The 25,642-nt window shown below is 43.6% G+C and overlaps 3 protein-coding genes across 6 annotated transcripts in view; 1 reads left to right on the top strand and 2 right to left on the bottom strand.

The window, feature by feature from the left end:
- LOC114764256 (protein O-mannosyl-transferase TMTC2-like) overlaps window positions 1-10,342 on the top strand; it is a 51,947-nt gene extending 41,605 nt beyond the window's left edge. Inside the window, exons 10-12 of the mRNA XM_028953732.1 lie at window positions 2,421-2,535; window positions 6,564-6,627; window positions 9,468-10,342. Coding sequence (XP_028809565.1) covers window positions 2,421-2,535; window positions 6,564-6,627; window positions 9,468-9,647 — 359 coding nt within the window. The 3' untranslated portion in view covers window positions 9,648-10,342. The remainder of the gene's footprint in view (window positions 1-2,420; window positions 2,536-6,563; window positions 6,628-9,467) is intronic.
- A 4,204-nt stretch (window positions 10,343-14,546) lies between these two features.
- On the bottom strand, window positions 14,547-17,413 carry LOC114764266 (protein mono-ADP-ribosyltransferase PARP11-like). 2 transcript variants are annotated; one of them, XR_003742487.1, is made up of 7 exons: window positions 17,249-17,413; window positions 17,052-17,166; window positions 16,850-16,925; window positions 16,680-16,752; window positions 16,476-16,603; window positions 15,465-15,619; window positions 14,547-15,397 (listed from the first exon to the last, which is right to left on the bottom strand). XR_003742487.1 is itself a non-coding variant. In XM_028953748.1 (6 exons), exons 1-6 carry the CDS (start codon window positions 17,381-17,383, stop codon window positions 15,523-15,525), a joined length of 624 nt encoding a protein of 207 aa, XP_028809581.1. In that variant the 5' UTR covers window positions 17,384-17,413; the 3' UTR covers window positions 14,547-15,522. The 2 variants fall into 2 exon arrangements, 1 of the variants encoding a protein (XP_028809581.1); XM_028953748.1 differs by having other exon boundaries at window positions 14,547-15,619.
- A 100-nt stretch (window positions 17,414-17,513) lies between these two features.
- LOC114764263 (protein mono-ADP-ribosyltransferase PARP11-like) lies at window positions 17,514-22,052 on the bottom strand. Of its 3 annotated transcripts, XM_028953745.1 has the most exons (8): window positions 21,762-22,044; window positions 21,188-21,312; window positions 20,456-20,576; window positions 20,296-20,371; window positions 19,928-20,000; window positions 19,709-19,836; window positions 19,489-19,640; window positions 17,514-18,966 (listed from the first exon to the last, which is right to left on the bottom strand). In XM_028953745.1, exons 1-8 carry the CDS (start codon window positions 21,838-21,840, stop codon window positions 18,650-18,652), a joined length of 1,071 nt encoding a protein of 356 aa, XP_028809578.1. In that variant the 5' UTR covers window positions 21,841-22,044; the 3' UTR covers window positions 17,514-18,649. The 3 variants fall into 3 exon arrangements, with proteins under 3 accessions (XP_028809578.1, XP_028809579.1, XP_028809577.1); XM_028953746.1 differs by having other exon boundaries at window positions 20,296-20,576; window positions 21,900-22,052; XM_028953744.1 differs by having other exon boundaries at window positions 20,296-20,576; window positions 21,762-22,050.
- Window positions 22,053-25,642: the final 3,590 nt, after the last annotated feature.

Below are 25,642 nucleotides of genomic sequence, written 5' to 3'. Positions count from 1 at the left end.
GTGTGCACCATGTGCTGTGCTGCTGTGTATCACAATGACAATCACTTCACTTTCAGATGATCACATTCTGAATATATAAGGGTTCAAATCATGTAGAACAATGGGAACGTCATTCGGGGTTCTAGAGGTACAGTGTTCAATTTCCAGGATTGGTTTCATCGCAGGGAATCCAAAATCCCACAGTTCAGGCACTGCTACTGTAAATGGGCCAATGATATGGGCGCTATCGCAGCAAACACAGTCCTGTTTAAACAGTGGTTATCTCCAAGGGTTTCTGAGGAAATTGAGTATGATCTGAGACACTCTTGAAGACAATGCCTCGGTTTTCCCTCTTTCGCTTCTTTCAGCCAGTTCTTTTCCTCTGTCTGCCTATCAGGAGCCACTTTCTCTGCTGTAGGTGTTTGGGGCCTGGATATCTGGGCTGCTGTATTTGGACGGCTTTGCTTCCCGTTTCGGAGCGGTGGCTCTCCCTGCTATCTCTTGGTTTTTTGAGAAAGAGCTCTTTATTTTGAACGGCCTCCTTATCGAATCGGAGCCATGAACGACTGGGCCGGTGCCAGGTCACAGTTCAGGGTGTGTGAGCACCAAAAGGCCTTACAGTTGTATTCCATTTGTATTCCAGAGGAATAGATTTGTGTTCTATTAGGATTAAATTTTGATGACAAATTTGAGTGGAAATTACTTATTGGGACTTAAACGTAACAATATAAAGTACAGTGTGTTTTCTTTATTTTCATGACATTGGTAGATTCTCACTGAAGGCATCAAAACTATGAATGAACACATGTGGAGTTATGTACTTAACAAAAAAAGGTGAAATAACTGAAAACACATTTTATATTCTAGTTTCTTCAAAACCGCCACCCTTTGCTCTGATTACTGCTTTGAACACTCTTGGCATTCTCTCGTTGAGCTTCAAGAGGTCGTCACCTGAAATGCTTCTCCAACAGTCTTGAAGGAGTTCCCAGAGGTGTTTAGCACTGGTTGGTCCAGCTCACCCCAAACCATTTCGATTGGGTTCAGGTCTGGTGACTGTGCCAGGTCTCCACTTTTTGTTTAGTACATAACTCCACATGTTCATTCATAGTTCATATCATTCATATCAGCCATACTAAACAAAATAGTGCTGTCAGGTAATAAATAAATATCAATTAGAGGGTTATCTACATACACAAACCTGGTTTTAATGATTGCTTGTTGAGCTCAAGATCAGGTTTATTAGTTGACATATGTATTAATTGTGCATTTGGTTTTGGTGATAAGAATGGATGTACACACTTGACTATGAACAAGAAGACAACACAAGGTTCACAAGTCCAAACCCCAGTTATTACCATTGTGTCCCTGAGCAGGGACTCCAGGGGGACTGTCCTTGTAAAAACATTATAAAAGCATTTTATAAAAGCATTTCACTGCATATCATACTGTGTATGACTGTGTACGTGACAAATAAAATTTGAATTTGTAACTACTGATCACTCTGGATAAGTAAATTTTTAAATAAAACAACACAATAACAAGAGCGTTAAAACTACACACAGGACAACAACAAAATATCTGCCACAAGAAATGTGATGTGACTGTGTTTGGTTAAAGTGAGGGTTAGCTCTCAATGGAACATTGGTGGTTTGGGATTTGAACCCGCAACCCTCAAGTTACGAGTCTGCTTCCTTACCTGCCAGGCCCCATCTGCCCCCTAAAAATGAGGTCAACGTGTGGCAAGTGAGACTCGAACCCAGGCCACACACACTAAAGACCAGCAATGTAACCGCTAGACTACAGCACATATAAACCCTGTATATCCTTCATCAGCATTGGATGGGTGGATTCCACACGTTTCTGTGAAACCTGATGATCTACTGCATCACCGCCTGTAAAGCTGTTCGGCGTTAGAAATGTTAATGCTGAGCAATCAAATGCGATTTGCCGTCCCAGAAATAGTCCATAATCTTATTCCATGATGTGGCCAATCGTGGTCTCAGGCTTTCGGAGGCCACAGGACCCACACTGCTGCTATCCGAAGGCTGGTTTCTTCAGGGCTCGTGTGAAATCTTATTGTCGTGTTGTTTCGCGTGTGAGAGACACTTGCCCGGCTTCCTGCCATTGTGCCGCCGTGAGGGCGGAGTGTCTTGTGTCATGCAGCACGTGAGCCGTTGTGACCTCCACGGTGAAAACGGGAGGACGCTGAGAGCTGCGCCACGCACACACAAGTGTTATGGTCCTGGCTGCCGTTCACACGCGCCACACTTACAAAAGCAGTCCTCAGCCTTCTGATCCCAGGCCAGCAGAGAGCCAGGTGGCCAAATCTGAGAAAGAACATCTGCTTTTTCATCTTTTTTCTCCCCTTTGTTGTTTGGATTTCACTTTTTTTCCCCCTTCTTCTTCTTTGTTTCTTCCTTCCTCTGTCCTCCTGACCCCAGGTCAGTTTCTCCTGGAGCAGTCGCGCCCGGGGGAGGCGGCGGTGATGGCGGAGAGAGCGGCGGAGCTGGACAGCGGCGAGTTTGACGTGGTGTTCAACGCTGCACACATGCTCAGGTACGTGTGTGGATGCCCGGATGTCACATGGCTTCATGTCACCGGGGTGCTGCAGATCTCCTGTTTGCCTTGGAGGAAGTTGACAGCGGTCCTGGTGGGAAGGATGGGCTGCAGAGCAGCGGGGAAGCGTCAGATGTAAAGATCTCAGTTCCTCCTCCTCACTGGCAGGTCCCTCTCTGTTCCCCGTCTTTAAAAAAAAAATTCGAATATAAAAATATATGTACGGTGAGTGATACATTATGCAGCGCATCTGCTGACGTTGCAGGTTAAACAACTTTATAAACTTAGAGAACACAGAAAATACATTAATCTGCATTAATGTACTCATGAGCATAGTTCTTGAAATGTGTAAAATGACTTCATGAAATTAGTATTCACGTGAATGCATATTCGTCAGTTCTATTTCGGGAGTTATTACTAAGATCAATTTTCCGGCTGTTCCATCAGTGAAGTTCAGTTGTGATGGTACAACAGGCTTATATTCTTTCACGCAGCGAAATAGAAAAAAGATTGTCTCTGCAAGGAAAACGACGCGTTTTTAAACTTTACGTAATGCGTTATGAACCAGGGACTATTTTCCTGAGAAGAGGTTTGTACTGTGGACGGCTGCGCTGTACAAATCCCACTTCTGCACTGGGAGACTCGACAAGGCTTTCAACAAACGGACTGCACCACTTTCATAAGCGAGAAGAGAAAAGAAAACAGAAAAAAAGCAGCGAGGGGGGATATATTGAACGGGACGTCTCTCTTAATGCCTTTTTCGCCACGTGTATCTGGAAAAGTACTTTAAGCCGAGCACACTTCATCCAAAAAGCACAGCCGCAGAGATGCCTATGCCTTAAGTCTTAGCGCAGCGGGCAGAGCCGAGAGAGAATGAAATCAGGCAGTCAGCCTGGCAGAGGGAGACATTTTCTCCCTCTCTACTCCCGCCCCAGTGCACCACAACCACCGCATTCGATGGCAGCGTGAAGATTGATGTTCTGGTTGGTCAGCATGAATCAAAAACCCCTCTCTCCTGTTATCAAAGCCACTCTTTTTTTTAGTTCAGCTCATGTTCATAGCGTCGCAATGTAGTCTGAAACCGAATCACGAACAGTTTCTTTCGCAATGATATCATCAGGATAGGACAGGACAAAATTCTGTTCTCTGTGAAAAGGTCACTGCCACTGTTATGATGGCAGTAGAGTTTACATTCCTTGCAGCATAGATAGAAATGTGAGTATGATTAGCCTGGTGATAAAGACCTCCACAGACCGAACGCCTCCAGCATTGCTTTCTATGGAATGTGCCTGAAAAGTGGCCAGCGGCGAACGATGCAACTCCGCATTGAAAATCATTGAACTTTGACCTCGGCGCGTTGTGACGTATAAATGAGCAACCATTAGAAACAAAGCATCAAAGCGACACTCAAACCAAGATGGAGGAGAGGCTGCTTATAGCAGTGACTATAAAATGATAGCGATTTAATTCATCTGTATCTGCGACAGGAAGGAGGTCTGCTGGAGAGAAATGTTGGATGCTGTTTTGCTTTAATTCATGGATTAGAAGGACCTGTATATTAATTAGGGTTAAAACCTAAAACCTGCATCCAATTGTTGTTTCTCGCTTGGGACAAGTGATTGGCCAACTTGGAAATGGATTGATTGGCTCTTGCTCTATCCATGAAAAGATTCGTCTTGATTAGACATGATTGATTATTTGCTAAACGTCCAGTTATTTAGTTACAACATTTAAATTAATTGACAGCCCTAGAATTTATGTATATTTTATTAAACGCCGAGGCAGTCAGAGCACTCTTTACTCTTTGGGGCAGTGGTGGCCTAGCGTCTAAGGAAGCGGCCCCGTAATCAGTATCCCGAAAGCCAAGGTGCCACTGAGGTGCCACTGAGCAAAGCACCGTCCCCACACACTGCTCCCCGGGGGCCTGTCATGGCTGCCCACTGCTCACTTAGGGTGATGGGTTAAATGCAGAGGACAAACTTCACTGTGTGCACCGTGTGCTGTGCTGCTTTGTATCACATGTGAAAATCACTTCAAGTTAAGTTTAAGTGTCTTGCTCAGGGACACAATGGTAGAAAGTGGGATTTGAACCTGGGTCTTCTGGTTCATAGGCGAGTGTGTTACCCACTAGGCTACTACCACCCTACTACCACCCGCAGATGAGACCCCCGAGGCAGCCACTATACAGAAACTCCAGGGGGCTGCAGCGGTGGGCCAACAGGCTCCACCGGTAGCCAGACACACCAAGGCAGACCGGGTCCTGGGTCCAGCAACCCAAGCACCCCGAACCCCCTGCCAAGATCCCTGAGCAGGAGGGCCAAGACTTGCCAAGTAGCTGCTGGAAGTGAGCCAGTCTAGCCCCAGACTCCAAAAAATCACTAGTGTATTGGTGGTCGGGGGTCATCATCCACCGCCAGGGATTGTTGAGGCGGGGAAATTCTCTCCCATCCCTGGGTGGCCTGATATGTGAGGTGGAGTCCAGGACCCGACCTGCCACCTAGTCACAGACAAGTGGTGTGGGCCAGTGGTGGCCTAGCGGTTAAAGAAGCGGCCCCGTAATCAGAAGGTTGCCGGTTCAAAGCACCGTCCCCACACACTGCTCCCCGGGCGACTGTCATGGCTGCCCACTGCTCACTCAGGGTGATGGGTTAAATGCAGAGGACAAATTTCACCGTGTGCACCGTGCGCTGTGCTGCTGTGTATCACAAGTGACAACCACTTCACTTTAACAGACACAAGCATACGATCCCACCCTCATGCACCAAAAATAAATCCACCCCAGACACAGGAGACAGTGACCCTTCACCCTGGGGTGGAGGCAAGAAGACCACCCATTCCCTGCAGCAGCAAGGAAGCCCACCAGCTGGCGAACAGAGGTCGAGGGTGCGAGAAGACCCCCTGCCTGACTGATAGATCCTCCTCCTGTTTAGCAATTGGACGAGAGACTGATTCATCTGTTTCCTGTTGTCCTGGGCGAATCGCAGCTGTTTTGTGGTGCTGATATTTTCATACCTCCTATGTCAGCGGTGGCCCACAGTCAGAGGCTGACCTGATGACAGTGGCCATTAAAGCTCTGCAGTAAAGAGCATGAGTGCTCATATGGGGTGGTGAGATTTCTAGTCATTAAACTAAGTGAGAGGAGAAATAGGAAAATCGTGATGGCGGATTAGGATTCTCACAGAGTAGTGCATTATGATGCAAAGTCAATAGAGACTTATCTCCCAAAGTCAAGACCTCATGAATATTTATAGGAAGCAGTCGTCTCAGAGCTCGGATATTATTCAATGTCATTAGCATTTAAAAGCAGTTCACATAAAAGAACACTGTTAAACGGCCTCAAGAACACAGAGTAAACGTAGACACAGTGGGAGGTGTCATCATGGTCAGTGTCAATTAGCCCTTTTTTCAATTGACTGACAATTTCCACAAGTGTCTATTTATTATTTCGGGCCTAATTTGAGATTTTCAATCTCCAGTTCATTGCACAATGCACAGCCACTTTGAGCATCTAGTTGTAGTTTTTATAGTCTCCAAAGGTATTTAAGTTTAGTCTAATTTCAGTGCAATTTTTAAAAATCATATTATGTGTAATCTTTTATATATATTAAAATCACACCATGCGGGGTCTGTGTGAACCAGCATTTCAGTTGTATTGTGTTGACAATAAACCGCTCTTGAATATGGTGGATATGAATGCAGTAAAAATATACGCATAATTTACAATATTTTGATCGTTAAATAAGATGAAAAACCCTCAAAGCATTTTATTGGGTAAAGCTGCCTGATTCTGAACTCGCAAAAAAGTTGACATTGGTAGCCTGTAGATTCAATATTGCCTCCTTGTGGTCTCCGGAAACTATTACTTCATGTACCGTAACTGTTTCCTGAATTAACATTCTTCAGAATAGCTTCCATAGTGAAGGTAGCGTGAAATAATATTTTTTTGGAAAGTGATTTTTTGTTTTTTTTCTCTCATAGCCACATGTGCATGGCCACCCCTGATTGTTCTGTTTTGTTCTCCTCCACAGACAGGCAAGTCTGAACGAGAAGGCTGAGAAGTACTATTTTCACGCAGCAGCGCTTAGACCAGATGTGAGTACCTGCCTAAAAAAATGACCCCCATTACCCATCACCCCAGCGTTCGCCATCAATGGCTGACATTGTACAAAGGAACACGCCTGTAAGGTAACCATTTAAAAACCCTGAAAAAAAAAAAAAAGCCCCTCTGCCCAACATCAGGCGGACACTTCAAAGCCCTGAATGTGGCTTGTTATTCTAGATGTTATAGTAGCGACGCCATTGCGTAATAAAAAGGGGTCAGAGGTCAGGGTCATTTGTCACTTAATGGCCTACCCCTTAGGTGAACAGTCCGGCTTTCGGTGGCTTTGTTGTTAATAGCTTTCACTGGCGGAATAATGCCACGCTAGTCCCTGAGCCACTGAGACAAACCTGTTCAGTCTCGTAATGGCAGAGCCTCATTAAAATGATCCTCAAAGGAGCCGAGAGCTGCCCAAGTGTTACAATCCAAATGCAACAACACTCATGAGTCTCAAGAATTCTGTGCTATTGGTATTATCCTTTTTTTTTTTTTTTTTTTTAAGAACACTCTTTTTCACCTCAGCCTCCCACACTTTCACCTCAACCCCCGCAATTATTCAGCGAGATGCGTGGACGGGCCTGTTTAAACATTTCAGTTGAACACCCACCCCATTCGTCCTCTGGAAGGCACGTCCACCGCTTGACATTTAACAACGGGCGTCTGGACGTCACCGGCGCGCTAACCCAGAAGGGCTGGGGTCATGAAAAATTCAGCGGATGGCAAACATGAAGACGGAGACGATTCGAAGCAAGTGGCCACCGGGCGATTCCGCTGGAAGGTCACAAGGAATGCTTGTTTTAGCAGGGAGTAGAAATTGATCGGGCAGTCTTGAACTCTGCCCTCAGCTCTCGGGATGAACATCTTGTGTTTGCTTTTATAGTCTTTTAGTGGTTTTAATTTTAGAAACGAATTCGGTTTTGGGTATTTGATGGTTTTCTTGATTGACAGATTTGACAGAATGAAGGCAAACAGGATTTTTGTTTCATTGACGTTGTAGCCCTTTCATCAGAAGGCCAGTAGATTATACTTGACAGCGAGAAGGTGCAGTGCAGAGCAACGTGGCCTCACGTCCGAAGGTTGTGAGTTCGAATCCAGGCTCGGACCTTGTGTGGACGGAGTTTCCTCCAGGTTCTCTGGTTTCCTTCTGCTGTCCAAAGGCCCGTACACTAGATGAATTGGCTACCCTAAAATGATGTGAGTGAATTGTGTGTGTGTCAATGTTCTGTCACATGGGGACAGATGTTCCTTTATTTAAAGGTTTTCAGATGTGTTTCTTGTGTAGAAAGGTTAGTGTTCGTTATTATAATGTAATCCTCGCTGAGCCTGTTTACCTTTAAGGTGGATCCAGGCGTCATGATACTCTACACTTACAGCAAAAGTTGAGATATGGCAAATCCCTGGACAGAAGAGACGCTTGACTTAAAATCCATTTTGAAACGTGACCCGCTACTGGAAGGTTGGAGTCAGCCGTGATAATTTAATGGCAATTTAATGCTTAACTCGGCTTATAGAAAAAGTTAACAAAGACTTGACTTTAATCCGTGACAAAAGCCTGGCAGACGAGAGACTTCCTGCTAGAGACTCGGATGAACTGCTGCCATGTGCTGGGAGGAGACAAAAGAAGTCCTTTAGTTTTCTTCTCCCTCTCAAACACGAACTGGTTGGAATTTTCTGGTCAAAGGTCAAGGCCACTGTGACCTCACGTTCTTGTGAACATCACAAGATGTGAGGCCAAGATGTGAGGCCTTGTCAAATTTGGCACGCGCACTCACTATGACGACAGGATGAACTGATTAGAGTGTTGGTGGTTTAAGGTCAAAGGTCTTCATTGTGGATGGATGCTTACATGTTAGTTTGATGATGGAATCAGTGATACCAAAAATACGCTTTGCAATAAACCTCTTATTTTTCTGAATTTGTAAAATCTCCCTAAAGAATCATGCAACTCTAAAGCCATGAGAGAAATTGCCACTGAATACATTTTCTTTTTGTTGTTTGCCTCAACGGCTGTTTTATTGAAGCCATATACTGACGTTGACATCTGTGGTGTCACACTTAAGCACTTTTGACTCCTCGGGGGCGACAAACCTTTCCGCAGTGGCAGAGTGGCACGTTAAGCCGAGGCGACGTAAATAAATGGGGATTTATGAGAGGCGGTGAAGTGATAATTAGGTACAATTGCTCAGAGCCCGCAGATGCATGAGCTCAGCAGCAATTATCCGCCATTCCTCTCAGCAAGAGCAATACATTTAGCGAGCGCTCAGTTTTGTCTATGTGTGTGTTGGAGACAGTGCTGTGGGCCATGGAACGATTGCTTCACAGTGGTTTAGCAAAAAAAAAATGTAACAAATACAAAAGAACGTTTGATGATAGAATGTGTTAAAAATAGAACGTTCAAGTTGTTCAGATCATATTGTCTGGGCACAGCGTGCACATTTACCCATTTGAACATACATTCAACATAGAGTATTTATTATTGATCAGATTATTTTGGTCAACATAAAAAAACATCAAAATCAAGAAAAGAAATTATAAAATAATAAAGATATATATCACACTGAATGCTTGAGACCTGTTCTTTGAAACATTACAATCAGTAGTTACAGGGTCAGTCCCCATGGAGACACTCGGGGTGTCTCAGGGACACGATGGTAGTAAGTGGGGTTTGAACCTGGGTCTTTCGGTTCATAGGCGAGTGTGTTACCCACTAGGCCACCACCACTCTAGGTGGTACATTGCGTGTACAGCACCTTACAGAGCCTTAGAATATTTTTCCTGTTATTCTGGCTGCTGACCCCTGTTCTCTCCTTGTTTCTTTCCATTTTTCGCTCAGTACCCTGCAGCTCTGATGAATCTCGGTGCAATTCTCCACCTGAATGGGAAGCTGCAGGAGGCTGAGGCCAAATACCTTCGCGCCCTGCAACTCCGCCCCGACGACCTCATTACCCAGTCCAACCTGCGCAAGCTCTGGAACATCATGGAGAGGCAGGGCTTACGTCCGGCAGCTTCCTGACCTTCCGGACCATCATACATGCCCAGCGGTCTACGCCCAGTACTGTGGAGTCGGACCAGCCCTAACCATGAGGTGCTGTTAATTGGTGGCTGTAGTTACAGTCTCCACAGAGGTCCAATGTCAGCACAGAAAAATGCATGCTGACCTACCAGAGAGGGATTGAAAGAGATTTCTGGAATAAACAGACGAAACCTCTGGGAACGTTCACCTTTTTTTTTTTTTTGTATGCCATAGCACTTAACCTGGACGAGGGCCATCGATGCTGTATATACTTGTTGTACATAAGCCCAGTGACAGGCGGTTCTGTGGATTATATCTGTCCTGTGGTACAGTCTGTGCCAAAGCTGTGCATCCAGTCCTTCCAGTCTGGAAAAATGCGTCACATTTTCAGTGTACTATGAACTCGAACATAATTTATTAGTTTATGTTTTGTGAAAATGACAACACTGTGACACTTTTTTTAATTTTATTTTCTATACGTGCATGTACCTCCCCACCCTCGACCCCTCGCATTCACTTAAAATAAAAAAAACATTTTAACTCAGGGAAGGCAGGAGATGAAGTTCAGTCAATTCTCCCTGTCAGCAGATTCACAGAGCTTCAAAAACAAAGAGGTTTATTCAGATGTTGTGTTAACTGCGTTCAGTGAAGGTGTGGTTGGACCTTGCTTAGAACTTTGGATTTTTAAATTACATTAGACCTTTCAAAATCTTTTTAGTTCTTTCCTAAAATAAAGTGATGTGCATTCCTCCGTTGTGTTGCTGTCTTGGCTGTGTTTGCGATTCCTTTGAGAGGGAGTCTAATTAAATTTTTTTTTTAAATAAAAAATATTGAAAAATACAACATTTAAAACAAAACATTAAATGAACATTTGTATGAATATTAATACATATCATGCTTATTACACTAATATAACAACATTAATCTAAAAATACAACAAAAATTGTTTAAAAACATAGGGAATAATGGTGGTTCAACGCATTTACTCACATACCTGACACTACATTTACATTTACATGGTCATTTATTGTAAAGAGAATTAATCATGGAAACCGGCAGAAGAGTGCGGATAACTGAGGTCTTTGTCACATTTGTTTAAGTAAAAGCATGAGAGTTTGACAGTGTTTAGGTGTTTTAATTAGGGCTGTCACTCGATTTCAAATGTTGCTATAATATTTAAGAGAAAGTTAAGTGATTGTTATTGTGAAACACTGCAAAATGTGTCCTCTGCATTTAACCCATCACCCTTGGTGGGCAGCTATGACAGGCGCCTGGGGAGCAGTGTGTGGGGACGGTGCTTTGCTCAGTGGCACCTTGGCGGATCAGGATTCAAACTGGCAACCTTCTGATTACGGGGCCGCTTCCTTAACCGCTAGGTCACCATTGAGTTGGCCTACAGAGAAAAGTGTGGGACGAGGCGTAGCAGGACTCTTGCAAGTACGCGCTTTGAATGGGGTTGACTTCATGCATCTCAAAAATGTTTTAAGCTTATAGCAAGCGGCAGTCAATCAAATCCATTTAACCTGGTTTTGAAGGCGTTGGCCTTTCAGTCAGGTGGTTATTGGTTGCCGCTCCTGTGCTCCCTGCACTACATTAATTCCCACGCTCAAGCACTGACACAAAACGTTCACGTAAGTGTACACAAAGCTAACAATGTTCATTTTTTTATTTTTCAATTAATGACCGTAACTAACATGCTTGTTTTGGCCGGCCTAGTTTTAGTGAATTGGCCTTGTGAGATGCCTGCACTGCTTTCATAGAATTGCATCAGGTCCACCGAGACAGAACCTGTCACCCTGCCGCGGTGTGTGTGATTAAGTTTGGTATAGAGTTTTCTCAGCATGACACCTGCAGCTCAGACGATGAAATAAACTCAGTGAAATGTGTAGTAAGGCGCTGAATAAAACAGCAGATCTGTAAATGTTTTATGAGCCTGTTGTAAACATAAAAAGAGCGTTTCAACAGATCCAAAAAAAAAGAAAGATCAAACTAGTTCTCCAACTCTGGAGCTCACACACATGCGCACACACACACACACACACACACTCAACCTGCCAAACAAAGAGCTGAGATGAATGAATGGGGGAGAACACACTGCAGGATTGTGGGTAGATAACGTTCCCGATCACAGGGCTTCTTCGGCCTCTACATGTCGTCAAGAAGGTACAGAACAGGGCCGCAGGGTGCAGCGCTCAGGAACGGGCTTCGAATGTTAACGATTAAATCGACGGGGGTTTCATTTGTAGGGCCATATGCACGCTTGATTTCTACATTCATCATTTTTGAATACTCAGCTTTTGCCCTTCCAAGGAGAGGAATTTTCTAATGTATTCAAATATCCTTTCAAAGAGGAAGCGCCACAAATAGAACAATTGTCCAGAAAACACACACACACACACCTCTGAAAGCCAAATCTCATCAGAATTGCATGAAGGTGTCCCCTGTGGAGCGGAAACAGATCGTTCTGATCTCACCATCGTTTCGCCAGCGGTCAGGATGCTCCGTCTTATTCCAGTGAGGAAGTGCTTTGAAGGTGGACTCTTCCTCCTCAGCTTATAGTTGACCCTGACATCCAGTCGAAAAACGAATGTCCTTGTTCTGCAACGGCTACTAAAAAGACCGAAGCTTTCAACAGAGACCCCGGCCCGGTCTGGAATCCGAACATGTGACAAAAATCCTCCATATTCTGAACAGTCACCAAGGTTCACACAGAAGATGCTCGAGTCAAGTCTAGTCAACAAGTGAGGAAATAACCTTCTTTTTTAGGATATTGGATTATTTTTGTATAAATAATTACTTGCAAACGTGCTATTATACATTATTTTATAAATAAGTGTTACATTTACAGAAATTAAGCGATTTGCTTTTACAAATGGATACTAAATCAATCTACAGTAAATACTATATATAGTACACATTTATCAGGCATCATTGACAGTTTTAAGATGGTTTAATGTTCTAAAGTAGTGCTAATGATAATGTAGTGTAAATTCTTCATAGTTGAATTCACATAAAATAGGCCAATGTTATATTATCACTGCACAGTGATAATATACTGAATATAATTTTAATGAATGAAGTGACTATCATCATGACTACTTTAGAGTATTAAATAAGCTTAAAAATACTTCAATTTTAGAACGGTCTGAAGTCATAAATGTGCAACAGTCGAGTTTGAAGCCCCCATGTGTGGATCACAGACACTCCCAATGTTCACCACGCTCTCGAGGTTCTTGTTCCATGCATCCATATCCCAGGCCCTACTGCAGAACCACCACGGTTTGAGGCGCTTGCAGCTTTCTGTGTTTGTTTGCAGGTTCAGAGGACCCTAATGTGCACGATATTTGTTTATTCCTTGTGAAATGCGAGACGTGGTTTTGTTTACTGGCAGCGCTAACAGTAAACGGTAGAAAGACGTTAGTGGGGACGCAGGCCGGCCCTGAGAGTGTAAATAGCACCGGGTGGTTTTTGGGGCGTCAGCCATTGTGGAGAAATGACTTTTGTGCAGGAGAGCCCAGTGGAAGCTCCATATGGATCGATCCATCTCTCTCAAAGCGCCCAGCGAAGGGGGCACGACTGGAACATTCCAGACGTGACTCTGCAATGATCGAGGGGGTCATCTTGAAAGGATAGTGACCCTCGCACCACATGGATCATGCTTACCTAATTTAAGAACCCAAGCAATGTCTCGGGCCCTTCAGACTCCCACACGAGCTCTTCATAAAGAAATAAACAGTTTTTGGTAAGAGGTCGTTCTCAGAAATCCGCGCTTTTTTGATGCACTGCCTCGGCATGAGTGTGTGTGCGTGCGTGCATGAGTGTGTGCACTGGGTCTGGTGCTGATTACTCCAAGATGGATGAGTTGACGATTGGCTCCATGGCTCAGACACAAATATGCAACAGGGGCCACGCCGAGGCCTGAGCCAAATATTTATCATGGGCCGTAATTCTGCAACTCTGCCCCCGTGCGTGGCCTTTGCAATACCGCTGTTTACGCACTAAATAAACAGCAAGGTCGTCCCGAAGCGGAGACAGGCCGGGGAGCGTCACGGAGACAAACAGAAGCCGAGGTCTCTTCTGCTGTCAACAAGTGGCTGCATTGGAGCGATAATCCACGTACAGTAGGTCAGGGCAGATGCCCTCGGCCTCGCCATGAGTTTCGCTGAAAATGAAGCGACGAATGTAGACTTATCCGCAGAGGGTGTGAAAGTTCCAGAAGCAGCTCTAATGACTCCAATGCATGTAGAAAGAGAAGATCTGACCTGTACAAGTTCATCAGTCTGCATATAAACCTTCTCTATTGTAAAAGCAGAAGCAGAAAATTAATAAAAATTAATATTACACCGGCCAGGTAATGGGTACATTTTCCCAGTTGCACTCAAATGTAGTCCTCTGTTACCAGTGGAACCTGGGACGCCCATCCCAGTCTTAACCGCTCATGAAGAATAGAAGCGCTGGAACCCCTTGCACTTTAAAAAATATATACAGTACTGTGCAAAATACATCAATGCAGTGAAAAACAGAACAGCGGTTTATCAAAGCTGCAAGCAATTTTGTGTTTCGACACCGTACATTCAAAAGTTGATTTACCTGAACCGTTTATTGCAGATTTCCTTATTTTCATCAGACAATGACATTATGTGTGTATAGAAAGAGACTCTGATCTCTTATTGTTCTTTGAGCAGCAATGCAAAATATTTCATTCATTATAGATCATTCATTTCGTTTCTGTAATCAAATGAAATTATCATTTCTTTCACTTTCAAATATTATTTCACTCCACTTTCACCACAAAATTATTATTTGTATTTAACAATACACTCAACCACAATTTCAGAGTTACTATTGGGAAGATAATAATCAATTCGTCTCCCTGCTGCCTAAAACTCTTGTGACCAGTTCTTGAAGTGGTGGGATGCCAAAGCATGAAAAACACACCTAAAATGTCTTTGTAAAATAATTTTTAAAAAGCAGCATATGGTTTATTTGTTTGAGGAAAAAAAAAAATCCAAGGGTCCAGGGGCCAGAACATCTGGCCTGCTGTGGATATTTACCTCATCCGTTCTGTTTTATTAATCTTATTCATGTTGAATGCAACTGGGAGAGAACTCTTTGCAAAGAGCTGGGCGTCTAATTCTCCGGTGACAGGATTTGGTGCAGCGACTGTCCTGGTCTTCTCGTTTCTGTAGTTTAGGGCGCCATCTGCAGGCTATGAAATGTTTATGCACCGAGTTCAATCACATTTACGAAGAGAACATACTTGCCTTGGATCACTTCTGATTCTGAGCAAGATTAGATGATGCTCAACACGTTCAAATTCTAACCCTAGGGATTTTCAAGCACCAGTAAAATTAAAAGAACATGTCAGTTGAGATCAAGAAAAAATTGAAAATCCCAAAATAATACATAACAGAAAAATGTCTGGCAATACAAGAATTATCACAAGTAGCAAAAATTTCATAAATAAAAAAAAAAAAATCATAAATATTCAATTAAGTACTTGGGATATATCTGTGTGTGGTCAAAGATGACAAAGATGAACGGACAGAAAGCATCATCCACACAGCTGTCATAGTTTTCCTGGGGCTTGTTGAAAGTTGAGAGTCCCGTTGTGTACCTCCCAACCAACACGCTAGCAACAAACATGACTTTAGAATGGGATGGGTTGCACCTTTTATCATCAATTAATGGCTCGTTGGAGCATTTGCTGTACATATCTGCAAGGCCAGGGTGTTTTGCAAAGTATGCACCTGAGGAAAGAATGAATGAAACATTAATAACATAATATGGCCTGTATGTGATTAGCAAATAATTCACCTTTTCCATAAACGTGGCCTTGGTTTGAACCGTACAGCCTGTGGTCAAAGTTATATGTTCAGATGGAGTTTACGTTGGATTTTTTGGTGCCATGGAACAAGAGCTGCTCCTCAATGTGAGAACATCCTGTTATCCTTTTCATCTGTTCTCTTTTCCTGTGAAAGAATTAAAAGACAGTAGCCTATTAGATTAGACACTTACCTATGAAACAGTGGGGTGGTAGTAGCCTAGTGGGTAACACACTCGCCTATGAGCCAGAAGACCCAGGTTCAAATCCCACTTACTACCATTGTGTCCCTGAGCAAGGCACTTAACCGTAAATTTGGGGGACTGTCCCTGTAACTATTGATTGTAAGGTGCTCTGGATAAGGGTGTCTGATAGAAAATGCCATAAATGTAAATGATAACAGGTTCCAGGAAAGTGTTCCAGTCAACATTGTCACCTTTAAATTCTCCAGATCAAAATCTGATCACCTATCCAATATGATCACCTATCCATGGGATATGTTGGGGAAAAAATTACTTAGCGGTCAATTCACAACCAAGTGAAGATCAAAATTAGCTTCTTTGCTAGAGTCCTAGAGGTGTCCCTGGAATTGCGTAGAATTTGCATGAATGGCACCAGTATTCAGTGATTATTGAATAGTCCCCATCAGAAATTTTGTAGCCACTGGATCAAATATGGATGAAAAGGCAAATGGACTGCATCTGTCCCCACTGATGTCCCTTTAGCATTTAAAGCCTTGGTGATGGGCCTAAGAGTGTCACCACTTGTCTGTGAACCAGTGCCATTGTTTTCATCATCATTACATTAAACTATGGAACATCTAAGCACCTTGCTGAGGCAAATTATTAGATAAAAGTGATCAAATTGTATAAATATATTTTTTTATTTTATATAGGAAAAAACGACATTTACAGAATAAAATTAATGAAACTATCTGTTTAAAAACCACACACACACACACAGTTTCCAATGCTGTTTGATGTGAAGAAAAAATGTCTACTTACTGACAATAAAATCCCCAGAGGTCCATGTTCTGTATTCTGTAGAAGGACATTTGACGGTCCTCTAAAGGCCCTTTAAAGTAACTCTTCACTGTCAGATACTCCGTAGTATTTTTACCCACAGCGAATAGCTATAAAAACATAAAAAGGTGCTTTATACTCTATAACATTTTTAATAGGCAGTGAAATCGTTCTGTAGCTGTTTACCTGAAATGGACGTCTGGGATTCATTGGCTCCCATTCTGCCGGGATCCCATTCCCCACCCACTTGCATGTGCACCTGTGACATCATGTACAGTTTCACTTTCGATTCCTCCAAAATCTAAGTTTCACAGCACGTCAGGACAGAATACATGACAATAAATGAAAATTCTCACCTTGTCTCTGTCTCTGCTCTGAAGGATCGTTTAATGGGCATGTTGAGACCTGTTCTCAGGTCAGACAGGATCATTGCTGGAGAATTATTTTTTAAATTAATATTAATTCATTAAAAAAAAAGCAAAATTCATGTGTTTATAAAAAACTCAGAATCATAAATAAAACAACATTTTCTAAAATAAAGTGTAAGAAAGACTTCACCGGAGAAATTTATCCTGTACCATCTTCCATTGGACTGGGTTTCCACGTAACCCTGGGAGTTCCTTAAATAAAACTCTTCAACATCTTGGCACATTATAGGAACCTCGGCAGAACTCTACAAACGGACACAAACAGCAGCTGGCTAGGTTCACACCCACTCTGGCACAGAAAATGGGACAGATGTGACAGGCGTGTACCTCAAACATGTGCCAAGCTCCAGTCTCTGACAAGTAGAACCAAATCCACGGGGTGTCCGATGTGTCCATGTCCTCCTCCTCTGTGGCATCTTGGCTGCCTACCGGCGAGAAACCGAACATCTTCTCCCACGCCATGATGTCTTCCAGATTGTCGTGTGGTACAAGTTTCTGTCTCAAATGGGAAAAAAAAAAAAAAGGCCACGCCCACACTGAAGACACTTAAAGTAAAACGCTGGTAAAATTAACAAGTAATAAATGCAAGTAGTTAGAAGTTCATGAGTAGTTTTATTTTTACACTAGTCGCAGTGTAAATGAAATCAGTACTTTACAGAACCGACGGCCTACAGCAGCCAGTCTACATGCAGATTTAAGATCAAGGTTACCAGGGGACAACAGTCCTGCGCTGTACAGTCCTACAGTTACATGACGAGAGGGTGACACCCATGTGTACCAATATAAAACACATTTACACACACTCCATGCCATTTTAAGGCTTTATATTTTAAGAAAATACTGCAATGGTGCCTCAAGTTGCCAACAAGTGAATACAGACAGCACATCACTTGCAGCGACCACTTGAAGTCACTGGCTGACTTGAACAACAAAAAAACATAAAAAAAACAGATGAGTAGGTAGACCCGCCCCCCCCTGCCCCAGTCACTATTTTGCAGCGTCTGCTTGCACGCAGGATGAGCGGAACTGGGTTCAAACCGAAGGCAAGCGTTGTCCACGTTTTCCTGGGAAAGCACTACACCCGTTACAACACCCAAAGGGAACTTTTGCCAAAAGCAAGTGGGTTAAAGTGACTCTCTGTCATTACGACAGGCCTCTGCGCCCTCTCATGGAGAGGAAGGAACAGCTGTCTGAACAGTATACAACAACAAAAAAAAAAAGCATAACTCAAATCCCATTTACAGTTAAAAAAATGTAAATGACCGGGTAGCCAATGATAGTAATGCTGCGGACTGATTCACAATAACATAACCCAGTGGCACCGAGGTAGAGGTCTATGAGGTAGATGAACATAGCAAACAGACTTTCATTATATTCTTGACACTTAAAACCACATTAAAATGTGATCCGTTGATCCACTTTTACAGCGATGCTGTAGGATCTCTACTTCCGTTTTCTACTGATGGTGCTGCTGAAATGCAGGACGGTTCATGTGTATGATTTTACAGCATACACCATAAAAAAAAGCTATGCATGGAGAAAGATAGCTTATTAGTTAGAAAAGAAAAAAGTATCAACTAGCCATCAGTGATTTCATTATTGTATTTGATTTGAAGTTGGCTTTTTTTTTTTTTGCACAGGTCAGTACTCTTGCGCCATGCACCATGACCTTAACCTGGATGTATTCATCGCTGCTGGTAACTCTGAATGTCCTCCTGGTGTGTCTTCTCAGTAGAAGTCTATGAGATACTCTGGGTATATCTGGTTGCAGTCAAATATGACAAAGATCTTTGGGTTGGTCAGGTCGTCCACGCAGCTGTCGAAGAAGTTGGTGAGGGTGCTGTCTTTGGACGGGGGCCTGCAGAGGAAGGGGAAGCCCATGGTGTATTCTCCCACCAACACTCGTGCCAGGAACATGGACCTGAAGGGTGGGGGATTCTGGAAGATGGGAGGGGCGAGGCCGTGATTCTTGAGCATTGAGTTGTGATTGGCCGTTGTTTGACAGAACTTGCTGGAATATTTGGCATCTCTGGCAAAGTAGCTTCCTGTAACCAAAAAAAGTCAAAGTCAAAGTCAGCTTTATTGTCAATTCTGCCACATGTACAGGACATGCAGAGAATTGAAATTACATTACTCTCAGACCCATACAAGTAACATTAAATACAAAACAGTAACATTGAATACAAAGGTATAAATACAATTTTAAAAAACACAATATACAATTTTTAAAAACACCATATACAAATAAGGGCACATGGTGGAGAGTGCAAAACCATGTAGTGCAACAGAGGTAAGTTTAAAGTGACAAGTGAGGTAAGTTTAAGGTGACAAAGTGACAAGTGAGGTAGTTGGCAGACCAAAGCTGCACAGAGTGACTGGTGCATGGTCAGTTTGTGTGTGTTAGGGTTCAGCAAGTTTGTGGAGCAGAAGAGGGGAGTGAGGGGAGTGGGGGCAGAGCCGGGAGGGAGTTGAGTTTCCTGACAGCCTGATGGGTGAACCAAAACATCTACATTCATTATGAGGACGGCAACAGATTGGAATGAACAAAGCAGAAAAATGAGGTGTACCTTTGCCATAAACGTTGCCGTGACTCCCTGTGAGCCGCCAGTCAAAGTTAAACGTGCATATGGATGGAACGTTGTGGTAGCCGGTGCCGTGAAACAGCATTTTCTCCTCGAGTTCCACGACTTTCTTAATCTTTCTCAATTGTGCCTTTTTCCTGCGGGAACAAAAAAGCAAAATCACACCCAATGGAACAGCAGGGCTGGTAATAATGACCAAGCCCACCTGCAGAAGAACTCCCACAGGTCCAAGTTCTGAATTCTTTGGATGCATTTGATTGGGTTTCCCATTGACTTCTCATACAGTCTGGCAACCTCCTTGTATTCGAACGTGTCTCTGTTCAGAGGGATGAGCTGAAAGGCAGGGGTTTCGAACTCGTTTGCATGCGGTTGTGCAGCTCTATTAGAATGCAAGATGCGGTACGTGACACTCTGACGCAATTACCTGATAAGGCTCGTCCGTGTTAATGTTTTCCCAGTGACAGGGAACGGGGAGGGCGAGGTTATCGCAGACAAACCTGCGTTAAAAATAAATATATCAATCAACACACAAGTTAAGTTTCCGGTATATATTTCCCTTATGTGCTTCTAAACCCTCGATATACTCGTTGAGAAAGGAATTTTTAAAAATGGAGATGTTTATATGACAGGCTGCACAGCATGCACCCTGAAAGTAATCAACATTTGGTAATAAATTCGAAACTCTATGGAAAACAGACAGGCTTATCGACAGATATTTAACGTGGAGGACATGATTCGGTGACGCTCCGGGTCCAGGTCCACGGTATAAAGGTAGAAATCTTTTTTTTCTACCTGAAAGCAGTTGCTGACTGCAAGGCCCTCTTGACGGGTCGCTGTTTCCCTGTTGTCATATTGGTCTGAACCATGGCTGGAGGAAAGATAAAAGTGTGGCGTGATGCGGCACGTGGCTGACTGCGCTGTTCGGTTCCGCGCTGCTCGGTGACGAGCCTACCTGAAAAGTCAATTCTGTATGTATACTTGGCGGTATAGAAGTCCATCACTCCTTGTCGACTCTTGTGGAAATTTTGTTCTATCTGCTCGCTGGTCACGGAGCATCCAGAATTTGGCTCGGTCTGAAAGAAACCGGAATGCGGTTGAGATGTCCTGAAATATGATACATATAACACTACATTTCTATCCAAATGGGGACTTTAAGGTGCGATGTTAAGAAAATAGCTAAAATGACCAAAAGAATGAAAGAAGATACGTTTCATGAGTGTTGTTTTAACAGGAATTACAGGTTTATTAGGAGTCCACGGGCTCATATGATGCCGAGGAACTCTTAATAGGATTTAACAGGTCTAATGCATCACATGTTCATTTCGGCATTTCCTTGCCTTGTGCGTCATTCTCGACGGGGTAACGGACTTAAAATAAAGGTAGAACTGCAACGTGAAAAAGTGAAAGTGAAGTGACTCTCTTTGTGATACACTGCAGCACAGCACACGGTGACACAACGAAATGTGTCCCCTGCTTTTAACCATCACCCTTGGTGAGCAGTGAGCAGCCGTGACAGGCGCCCGGGGAGCAGCGTGTGGGGACGGTGCTTTGCTCAGTGGCACCTCGGGCTTCGAACCGGCAACCGGCCGATTACGGGGCCGCTTCCTTAACCGCTAGGCCGACACCGACCCCTGAATTAATTCAGCCAGAGACACGACAACGGGCAGGAGAGCGTAGCGCCCACCTCGAACATGTGCCACACCCCGCACTCAGCCAGGTAGAACCAGCACCAGCTTGTCTCCGACGTGTCCATGTCCTCCACGTCAGAGGTGTCCTCGTCTGCCGTTCGGGTCGCAAGCATGTTGTTGCCTTGCAAATAAGGAAGCACACACATCGGTGACATTAAAGTCATGGTCCATGCAAATTTGCCTAAAAACTACATTGTCCACATTGCAATACGCTATTCAGCACGGGAGAAAATTCCTATGAAATGCATCATTATTTGGTGCCAGAGAAATGGCATGGCCTTGTTGGTCAACAGAGTAAAAATTGTCGTGTAAAATTGTACCATCTGTCACCAATATGTCAGTGGCGTTTAGTACGCGCCACCGGCAACAACCTGCTTAAAACTGCACAAGGCATCCGCGTCATGCGCTGAAAGGCAGAACGAACGAAGCGAAACGGGCCGGAAAAGGCAAAGCGACAGAATCGCCACAGCAGCACAGTAACGGCACACGTTCGGCTCACGCAACGTGAACAGACGCCCTTGGTAGCTCGTCTTGGCTAATGTGTCAGAAGTTCGCAGCGGCCAACCGCACCTTGTTCGCAATTCGTCAGCGCCATAACGTCAGCGGCTGGCCGGGCCATTCCACCGTCCCGCGGAGTCCGAGTATTCATTCACAGCCTAAATTCGTTCGTTTAAAACGCATCTTTCCTCGCACTGTTTCTATAGTTACCGATTCCTCGTCCGCCCGGGCTCGCTTCCGTAAACGTCACGGAGTCGGACTGCCGGTGTCCCGTCGAATCGCCCCTCCTGGTCAAAATCTCCTACCCCGACGCGCACGAACGCGAATTATTGGGTAGGATGCCAGGACTGGTGTTGAATCGTTCGCGAACGGTTCGTTGAAAAGAACGAATCTTTTGAGTGAACGTACTGACCCGAATCACTTTCTCAAGTGGTTCGTTCGTTTCTCCGTTCAGCTGAGCAGCCGGCGCGCCTTAATGAACAAATCACTCGGTGAACTATACTCTCCTGACTCGTCTTTGTTCACTGCTGTTTTGACAGATTCCGTCTCCAGATATACAAACCTAAAACGTGAGACTGGCAGTAGTGAGAAGAGAGTGAAACTCACCAGCTTTGGCAGGCACTAGGCAGGAGTGACGGAGGGAGAGAGGGGTTCAAGATTCAAGATTTGTACGTGCCATGTGCATAGTTACAGCAGTACAACAGGCAGTGAAATACATCCTGAACCGCTCTGTATTAACTGTGCATAGTTAAAGTATTATTCATAAAAATAAATAAAATAGGGGAACATACAATAGAATAAAAGAAGAACAAGGCTAGTAAAATAGTAAAAAAGTAAGCAAGCTATAATGCAAACTGATATTTATGTTCAAGGAGAACATAAGACACAGACTTCACTGGGTAGTAGCTATGGATTCTGCTTAAGTGCATTGTGCGTAGATTGTGCAGTGACCAGTGTAGCAGTAACAGGTTGCAGGGTCGGGATTAAATGAGCAACAACAGTGAACATTCAGCTTGTCGGGTGTGAGGCGTGATGGCATGTCCTGGTGTGTTGTATTCAAATGTGTCTCAGAGAGAATTAACTTTAAAAAGAAACTCTGCTTAATTGCCACCGCAACAACTCATGTACAGTAGGACACAGCATGCAAGTGTCCTAGTGTGTAAAACACACAATTTTCGAGGGAACAGTAAATGTTCAGTGTGGATCCTTCACTGAATGTACTGTGGGGGATCACTGCCAAGTAGACCAGGTAAATAGCACAGCATAGGACAGGACACTTAAAACAACATGATTTATAAACAATTTTTACAGTTTGATAAAAGAAGACAGACACCACACAACACTGTTCAGGAAGTCACAAGCTCTTCCCTCCAAGAACTGAATGATCTGGTGATTCAGTGAATTCTAAAAGATTACAATCTTTAGAATCGGTGATTCTAAAGATTCAAGATTCAAGATTAGTTTATTGTCAGTACAACAGTATACACAGTATGTCGTGTACTGAAATGATGTTTCACACAGACCCACCATAGTGCAATCATAAAAGAAAAAAATATATGTATATACACACTAAACTAAACTACACTAACTAAACGTTAAATACTGTACAAATCTGTAGAGAAAGTGAAAGAGAAAACTAAATCTTTTGTTTGTTGGGTAATGACTTAAAAGCAGAGGACACTTTTTGTTGTGTCACCTTGTGCTGTGCTGCAGTGCATCGCAATGACAATCACTTCACTTTCACTTTTTCACTTTCGTTTGTGTGACGTCACGTATTTAAACCGAATCTATTTTTGTCCCCACTAGATGGCACTATTCGTTCAAAGTTTGCAAAAGACTTTCGCTCATTGGGGGTGGGTTTAGAACCGTTTTTTGAACAGAGAGCATCTTCACTAAATGGACGCAAACTAATAATAATAAAAGTAATTTTTCATCTGTGAAAAAGAACAGCAAAAATAATGCGGAGAATCGGTAGATTAAAGTTTCCGAACCGCCCACCTATATGGTTCCAAACAGACAAGTGGTTCGACTTTAAGCTGTTTATGTTGTCGTTGAGATGATATACTGGTTATTTGGTAGGGTTTTTTTAGACCCTAAAAAACAAAACATTTTTTCGTGTGGATTCAACACTTAAGAACAATATATTTGATAAGAAAAGATAATAATTAACTTAAGATGGATACACAAAAAAAAAAAAAAAAAAAGTGAAGTGAAGTGATTGTCACATGTGATACACAGCAGCACAGCACACGGTGCACACAGTGAAATTTGTCCTCTGCATTTAACCCATCACCCTGAGTGAGGCAGCCATGACAAGTGTAAAAAGCACAATGAAGACCATGTGGTGTTGGAGAAGAGAATAGAGTGTGTAGAAAAAACTCTTTTTCCCTCCACACAAAGCACTGTATTCAACCACTCCAATTTGATGTTACCTGGCAGAAAGAGGCATGGCACAATAGAGGTTAAAAATGAACAGTTTCTAATTTATTAACACCGGTAAATAATTATTGTAGTTACATGTGAATATTGAATGTAAAAAGGTACCAAGGTTATAGAGAAAGTAAACATGAGAAGAAAGAGTAAAGAGGGAGAAGAGAAAGAGAAGGGAAGATAAAAGTCTCAGAAGCCTTCCAGCTTCTGAGGGAAAACCCCCCTGAGCAAGATAGCTCAGAGGTCCCTTTTCCACATGTGTGCAGACATTTATACCCCTGGCCTACAGGAAGTTGTCACTGGCCTACAGGAAGTTGTCACTGACCAATCAGAACCTGTTGTTTCTGATGTCACGCCCCCGGTGCCTCCCATTTGGTGAAGACAAAGAGGGTGGGCGGTCCTGACGGCTGATACTTCGCACGTTGACGTCGGACAAAAGACATGTAAAAACCGGGGTGTCGAATCTTCACCCACAACCGTCGACACAGGAATGTTACACTTCCCCCTGCAGACATCTGTTATGCAAGACAAAGCAGGCTCCCGCGATGTCCATTCTTACACAAGCGCCCAGGGAGCAGTGTGTGGGGACGGTGCTTTGCTCAGTGGCACCTTGGCAGATCGGGACTCGAACCGGCAACCTTCTGAACCTCCTTAACCGCTAGGCCACCACTACCCCAGGCTGTTACAGGCTGTTTTTGTATTTGTACTGATTTGTATATATTTGCACGGGGTGTGTGTGTTTGTGGTGGGCAGGATCTCAATTTCGTTGAACTATTGTACTAAGTATGATTGTGCAATGGCAATAAAACCTTTAAACTTAAACTAGTGGGTAACACACTCGCCTATGAACCAGAAGACCCGGGTTCGAATCCCACTTACTACCATTGTGTCCCTGAGCAAGACACTTAACCCTGAGCTGCTCCAGGGAGACTGTCCCTGTAACTACTGATTGTAAGTCGCTCTGGATAAGGGCGTCTGATAAATGCTGTAAATGTAAATGTTGATAGCGAGTGTGCATATACAAGAGTCCTTTGGTGAAATTAACGTTGAACAATAGCTCAAAAAGGGACACTTTTGGAAGTCCCCATAAGTCACACGGCAATTCAGCCCCCTGCAGGCGGAATGTGGGCATTGCAGTCGGTTCGGCATCACTTCAGGTGGAACTTAAGGCGGACCGGAAAAGTGCCCGAATCTTGTAAAGTACTTTACGGACTTCCTCGACCCGCAACTACCCACGAAAAAAGATCTCGATTCTACTGTAAAAGAAGCGTTGGGCCTTGGGGAGGGGTGACCCGCTCGCAGCGCACCCCACCCTCCCAACATCGCATCACATGCGATCCGAATGACTTCACCCACCGCCGGGTCACGCACACGCTTTCCCAGCGCAGTTCATCCTCCTGGCAAAAAAAGGGACAAAATGCTCCTTTACTAAAGGAAAACGTCCTTTATTTAAGTATCGATCACTCAATTACTCAATAAACTCGTTAGTTTAGTTATTACATCTTTTTTTTTTTTTTTTTTAA

The sequence above is a fragment of the Denticeps clupeoides genome, chromosome 15, assembly GCF_900700375.1.
Source record: "Denticeps clupeoides chromosome 15, fDenClu1.1, whole genome shotgun sequence".
Lineage (NCBI taxonomy): Eukaryota > Metazoa > Chordata > Actinopteri > Clupeiformes > Denticipitidae > Denticeps > Denticeps clupeoides.
The sequence above is the reverse complement of the archived record's forward strand: the minus strand, read 5'-3'. Positions and strand labels throughout refer to the sequence as shown.